General features: G+C 36.8%; 1 protein-coding gene across 3 annotated transcripts in view; it reads right to left on the bottom strand.

Annotated features, from left to right (window-relative positions):
- Window positions 1-7558, bottom strand: part of LOC126494654 (sulfotransferase 2A1-like) — a 68856-nt gene that overhangs the window by 28950 nt on the left and 32348 nt on the right. Inside the window, exons 1-3 of one of the 3 annotated variants that reach the window (XM_050132099.1) lie at window positions 6092-6291; window positions 4802-5010; window positions 2936-3062 (exon numbers count right to left, since the gene is read on the bottom strand). In XM_050132099.1, coding sequence (XP_049988056.1) covers window positions 2936-3062; window positions 4802-5010; window positions 6092-6224 — 469 coding nt within the window. In that variant the 5' untranslated portion in view covers window positions 6225-6291. Of the gene's footprint in view, window positions 1-2935; window positions 3063-4801; window positions 5011-6091; window positions 6292-7558 lie in introns of those variants that run through there. The other 2 variants (XM_050132100.1, XM_050132101.1) reach the window with 2 other exon arrangements.

Genomic DNA, 7558 nt, shown 5'->3' with positions numbered 1-7558 from the left:
GAGAAGTAAACAGATCAGAATGCTGGGAGGAAGAGGAAGTGAGCTCAGACTGGACAGCTCTGCTCTCTGGAGCAGAGACGCCATGCTCTACTCTCCCGGGCAGATGCGATAGCTCTGCTCTCTGAGGCAGATGCAATGAACTCTGACCCAGGATGGACATAGGCTAGAATCTTCCTGGTAAGCACACCTCGTGGTGCTACATAGATTATTAGAAATGGGTTAAGAGGTTGAAACTAATGGGCCAGGCAGTATTTAAAAGAATACAATTTGTGTGTTGTTATTTTGGGGCATAAGCTAGCAGGCTGCCAGGGTGCTGGGGACGCAGCCCCACTGCTCCTATTACAACACAGGAAAGGTTAAATTATCAGGGACTGAATACAGGTAATGAATACTGCCATAATAAGGATTTAAGTTTAAGTATTTTTCTAGTTCTAATTATGTCAAAGGTTTTTGGTATTTTGATGTCAGATAAGCAAATCAAAATATGTTTGATTGAGAAAATATGCAATCCCATGTGAGATTCCTGAGCTTCTGTTCTCTATAATGATTCTAGATGAATAAAAATACATTGAGTTTCAAAAAAATATTAGAAAGTTTAAATCAAAGCACTTTGTGTGAGTGGACAATACTGATCCCAGAAATCATAGAAAACTTCATTGCTGGTGTTGGGATACCGTCCTAGGAGTTGCTCCCTATGAAGAGTCTGAGTATCCAAATAATAAAGGCAATTGTCACTGTTGTCATTTGCCCCCCACTAAAAAATGAGCTAGTAAGACCATATTTCTATAAACATCCACATATGCTTGTTACAGTACATAAAGAGAGCAAGCTGGGAATGGGCTGAAACATACCTTTCTGCTGACTAGTCCTCATAGTACCAGAAGGAATTATGTAGGTTCTTAGTGGGAGATTGTTGTCAGTAGTATTACTCAGCTATGGAAACTGTGATCTATTCTTAAATACCCTTACAAGGTATGCCAAATGGTGCAATAATGGCAATTGTAGTATCAGAGTAGCCAATATTTTTTGGATTGAAAAGAGTTAACATTTGGTACAGTCAATATAGGTAAATCTCCATGCTAAGAAATAGGTCCTAGTGTAGAAGCCATCACTGTTTTTCTGTGAAATGGACATGGCATGCACATTAAATTGTCTTCTAAGTAGATGTGTTTCTTCTTATATATCACTATTATCAGCATGGTCAAAGGTGATTCTTCTTATAGTGGGAAGAAATAATTTTGCAAACTCAAAACTGGTCCAAGTGCTGAGAATAAGTGCCTTTTCAATTGATGACCATAAATGAATAACCCAATAAAGGGTTAAGAATCATGGATGAAGAAGATACAATAATGATATAAGAGCTAAAAGATTGAGTAGAATGGTGTGGAATACTGTCTTCTAGACATAATATGGTCATAGCACACTTTAACTCATAGTAGCAGTGATTATTTCACACAACCCACACAAGACTGGGCTCTTTAATATTCTACCAAGGAGATAGCAAGTACTTCTAAGATTCTACACCTTCCCTTTAGATTTATAAGCAGTTAAGCAAACTTGGGTGTCAGTGCTCATGAGAACCTTTTTTAAGGATCTATATGTAGTTAGTGGTTGCTGCTAGAAGGGAGGTACTTTTTCAGTAGAGCAGCTACGTTAAAGTGTCCATGTTTCTGTAAATGACTCCTCACTTGTGTGCCTATAGCAAGCACAATAGCCAACTGTGTCCCAACACACACATGAAGAAAAGGAACATGAAACTAGAAAGGAGAAATAGTTGAAAAGAGGAAAAGGTTATGCAAATATAGAAACAGGACAAGATGGATTAGTGTGTCATTATTGTGGTCAAAATACATACATGTGTAGAAATATAATTTTTGAAAAACATAATTGTATATAGTTGATACATTCCAACAAAAGTTATAAAAGTATAAAGTATAAAGAATCCCTGCCTATGAAAAAAATTTGAGACAAATAAGAAAATGTGACTGAAAATATTTGGAAAGTTGCATATTAACAAAATGGTGTATGGTCAGGCTAATAGATGGGAAGACAAGTGAAAAAAGACAAGAAAATCCACAAATAAGAAGAGATGTAGGAATAAAACCATGTGTTATTTTTCTGTTGCTCTGATAAAATACTATGAACAAAAGAAATTTAAGGAAGAGACATCTTATTTTTGGCTTATATGCTTAGAGAATTAGAATAAAAGATAGGGTAAAGTAGGCACTTGCAGAAAAGTGGCAGGCATGGCTATAGAAACTGGGAGCTCCGAGTCATCTCCTTAACTACAATCATGAAACAGAAGGAAGAAACTAGAAGTGGTTTAAGTATTTAACCTCTCAAAGCCCACACTCAGAATATACTTCCACCAGCAAGGCTGTTCCTCATAAGTCGTCTAAAATATTGCCATTGATGCTTTGAAATAGTGTTTAAATACAGGTGTCTATTTGGAGCATTTGCCATTCAAACCACCAAAAATGATAATATCTACATTAGTACTAGAAAGAATTCCAAATGTTGCCAGAATAGTGGGCCATGGGGCAAGATGTTGCTGTGCACTCTTATGCAATGATGTGTGAGAACAGGAAGACTTCACAATTATATTTGAAATGGTCATGAGACTTGAATGCACAGATTGGTTGATTGTAGAAATATATGATCAAGAAAGATGAAGACTACATAATATACTAAAGGCTACAGATGTATCTAAGTAAGATAACTTACATGACATTTGGGTTTGAACTCCAAATATAAAAGAACATGGTAGTAAGTGCTTGTAGTCTAAGAACACAAGAGGTAGATGCAGGAAGAGAAGAGTTTCAAGGTCTTCCTCAGCTACTTAGAAAGTTCAAGTCCAGCCTAATCTATAGCTCACCTTGTCTTTGAAAAATGTCCCTGAGCCTTACCCAGTTCCTATATTTAATGGGACACTCACCATTTCCTTTGAGGAACCATTCAAAGTAAGTACTCAGTGACTCTGGATTCTTAACAAGATTTGTCTTACACCAGAAAAAATAACCAGACACAAGTACATCTCTGGGATTTCTGATGACATAGATCATCTAAAATAGAAAAACATGTACATGAAGGTCGCTATAGTCATTCACCACTTTTTAACTGGTAAAATTATTATGAAATCCCAAACAGATATCCATGAGGTTTCTAAAACATTAATTATTTTTATTTGGTCAAAATGTATACATAAATAAAAATATATGTAGTCAGAATCCGCTTGATAATTTTATATGCTTTGGAAAATGTAATAGCAAATTGACAAAGGTGACTAATACTGTAGAAAACAAAACAACAACAACAACAACAATAATAATCCAAGACTGATTCTAAAGTTGTAAAGATCAACGTCTTTCAGGGTAAGGAGCCATCTATCCACTAGAAAAGGACATCTTACATATATAAAGTGATGAGTATTGTGCTAAATCTATCTGCAACATGACAAACCTATTGTTTTCTGTAACTGTAACTACCAAATATACCTCTCAAAAAATCATGGTGCAGAGCTTAATGTCAATGTGTCATTCCACGATGGTGGAAAAAAAGACCTACAGGCAACTAAGAAATGCAGAGTCAGAGAAAATAATTTCCAGTGGGAAAAATCATAACAACTGGGTATACAATAACAAATGCTCAGTCCTGAAAAAGTACATTCAAGGAACATTGTACAGACTGATTAGGTTGTACTTAAGTGTTTAGGAATATACATATATGTATGTGTGTATGTATATGCATAGGTATATGTATACACACATATATAATATATAATGTGTGTGTAACCACAATTAATGATCAAAACATGGATATCTCTGATAGCTACTGGAGTTTCTTTATCAGGGACATGGATGATGATTCCTATGGTTACTGATCTCAATGAACAGCTAGACCAGAAAGACATAGTAGGTAGAGATGAGCCATAATTGTTGAACCATCTCCATGATTAGAACTTTGGTGCCTGTTCAGGCTGCTTTCCCCATGAGCAACTCTGCCTTGGTTAATTCACCCACTGTGCATGGGGTATTTGTGGAATCAAAATTGGCTAATTGACTTTCATGACAGCAAAAGAGTAATAATCACTATACATTAAGATTTTAACTCTGCTTGGCCTGTATATGTAGCTCCTGAAAGTTCTACTGTGATACTTCATTTTTCTCATATATCTGCCCAGGATCTCTGTGTGGTGGTTGACATCCTTTTACTCTGATACAGTCTGAGTAGGGGACACATCAGCATCACCTAATGCTTGGAAATCTCAGTTTCCTCCCCTAATCTATAAAATCAGAGTGTATTTTAGCAAGAGCTGCAGAGCCTGTCATGGTATACTAGGTTCAACGAACCTTTGATCAAGAATTTCTAAATGCCCCTTGACTGAAGAATGGATAAGGAAAATGTGGTACATTTACACAATGGGGTACTACACAGCAGAAAAAAAATGACATCTTGAATTTTTCAGGAAAATAGATGGAGCTAGAAAACATTATTTTGAGTGAGGTAACCCAGACACAGAATGACAATTATCACAAGTACTCACTCAAAGCAAAGAAAACCAGCCCACAAACCACAATCCCAGAGAACTTATACAACAATGAGGACACTAAGAGAGATTTACATTGATCTAATCCACATGGGAAGTAGAAAAGGACAAAAATCTCCTAAGTAAATTTGGAGCATGGGGACCTTGTGGGAGGTTTGAAGGGGAAGGGAGAGGCAGGGAGGGGAACAGAGAAAAATGTAGAGCTCAATAAAAATCAATTAAAAAAAAAGAATTTCTCAACCTCTGGACACTGACCTTCGCATTGGAACTGAAGAAAGACCTGGGAAAAATATGGAAGGGAAGGTGGGAGGTGATGAGGCGTGGTCCTTTCCTGTTGATTAATAACTGATATCCTTCTTCATTGTCTATCCAGGGTGAGCGTTCCCAAATGGGAACAGATTGGATCCACTTGGGATTCCCTTTAGTCTGAATCAAGCAGATCATCTCAATTAGCCAGTTAGTTCCTGAAAAGAAGTGATAGCCACTCATTTCCAAAGTACTTGTGAAAAAGCCTCAAATAGAATACACAACCATACAATTAACAGTGCAGCATTTCCAAGCCACAGATTTGTTTTGCTCACCATGTACATATGGTGTTAAGTACAAAACATATTTATCCAGCAATTCCCAATGTTTTACATGGAAAAACTAAGACTATACTCAATATACTGTACTTGCCTACCGAACATCTCTTCCAGTTCTCAGCCATCACCATTCTCCATTTGGGTGCAGTGAATTTGAGTAGTCTATATATTTCAAAGGGATGCAGTCATGAAATCTGTCCTTGAGACTGACTCCCTTTTTAAAAATGCAATGCCATTGAAATGCATCCATGTTGCAGTGTGTGTATGAATACAGCTTCATTTTAATATAAGTAAATCCCTTTTTGTCTATTTACTGCACACACTCGTATTTGTGTTTAAATGCTCATCTGTCAGTGGATATTTTTCCAACTTTCTTCTATGGTTACTGTCTGAATCGTTTCCTGCATTCTGCTGCACTTGGTTTTTCTATATTATTGTATTTTTCATGTTAGCAACCTAATACATACTCAAAGTTCAGTGCTTCTTCCACTCTGCAAGCATCCCTTCCCCAAAACCCACGATGCCTCTTTTTGGTTCCTTGAGATTTAAGTCTCTTTGCACTATCTGGACAACAAGCATGGTGATTCACCTGCATGACACTGTAGTCTCCACCACATATTCTTATATCCAGGCCATTTTTTCTTCCGATGCTCTTTCTTTTGTTAATTCTCATCTTTCTCCCTCTTCCACTCACTCTTCCACAGAGAGACACAATGCCAGAGTCTGCCTTAGGTTTCACTGCCATTGCTCTCATGGCTTAACTGATCCTCTGACCATACAGATCAAGGGAGAGGTCTTTCTCTGAGTGTAAATCTGCTGACGCATAGCTCTTCATGCCCTCAAATTATTTTAAACATCAGATAATCAGATATAGAGAGCATTTCTCTCATTGCCTAAATTAATGAGGATCAACTCCTAACCTTCCTTATATAGTTTAGGATCATTCTCACTAACTCCTTACCTGATTTGGGGTAATTCAGTATGACTGTGTCTTCATCTCTCACCACAAATTTATCACGGATATCTTCAAGTAATTCTTTTGTATAAAACAAACCAGGGAAAGGCATCCCTTCAAACCAAAGGTAGTCTGACATGGCAAAGAATTTTTGTGGATGATATTATGATTCCAGATTCAACTACCTGTTCAGCTTCTAGCAAATCTTGAGAGCTAAAATTTATAGTGTGGGAAAAGAAATTATTAACAAGCATAGTTTATTGTAAAACTAGCTACTGAGAGGAAGAAAGAGATATTGTAGCAACCAGTCAAAGGTTGTTGTATTAAGCAACTGTGAACTCATCCAGAGATCATTCTTTAGCATATTTGAGCTTGAGTTCATGACTCCACACTAGAAAGTCAATAACAAGCACCAGGACATAGAAATGGGGATTGATTTAAAATGTTTTTTTAAATATAATTTAGCTTGCAGAATGCTTTCAAAAATGCTTTCAAATGTGCAGAAAAATTACAGAGATCACACAAAATTGCCATTTGCAATTTTTTTTAAAAAATAGTGGTTGTTTTCGAGAATTTTAATGTTCCTTAGCTACACTATATGACTTTCACCATCTCCCTCTACTCCTTCATTCATCCCCCATTTTCCACATTTATGATGTGTTCCTTAATTTCCATTGCTATTTGCACATGGTAACATATACATATAACCTATGGATTCCATTTAGTTCTCTATGTATGTGAATGTATCCTAAACTGAGCACTTTTGATTGTACGGCCAATATGGGATTTCCCCTCCTGAGGCAGCTGATTCTTTCTCTTTTAGCAGTCATTGACCTGCTGTATTTCTTCATATAGGGATAAGACCATGTAGAATTTCCTCATTCTTATTTGAATACCACCTGGTGCCATTTTGCTGACTAATTTAGTGTGGGTGCCCACAGTGACTCTCTTTGATAGAATATGATTCCCTATGTTTTTTCAAACATCCTTAGTATTATTTAGCCCTCTTTGCAATATAGCAGGAAAAATAAAACTCAGAACCAGATATTGGGGTTCAACCTGAAGATGTGGAGGTTTCTCAGGAAATTCGGCATCAACCTACCCCTGGATCCAGCAATACCCCTCTTGGGAATATACCCAAGAGAGGCCTTATCATACAACAAAAGTATATGCTCTACTATGTTCATAGCAGCATTGTTTATAATAGCCAGAACCTGGAAACAACCTAGATGCCCTTCAATGGAAGAATGGATGAAGAATGTATGGAATATATACATATTAGAGTACTACTCAGCAGTAAAAAACAAGGACTTCTTGAAGTTTGCGTGCAAATGGATGGAAATAGAAAACATTATCCTGAGTGAGGTAAGCCAGACCCAAAAAGAGGAACATGGGATGTACTCACTCATATTTGGATTCTAGCCATAAACAAAGGACATTGAGCCTATAATTAGTGATCCTAGAGAAGCTAAA

Source organism: Alexandromys fortis, unplaced genomic scaffold, assembly GCF_014885135.2.
Source record: "Alexandromys fortis isolate MF-2015 unplaced genomic scaffold, M_Fortis_MF-2015_v1.1 scaffold_381, whole genome shotgun sequence".
NCBI classification, from domain to species: Eukaryota; Metazoa; Chordata; class Mammalia; order Rodentia; family Cricetidae; genus Alexandromys; species Alexandromys fortis.
Note: the sequence above shows the minus strand (reverse complement) of the source record. Positions and strands in the feature narration are given on the sequence as shown.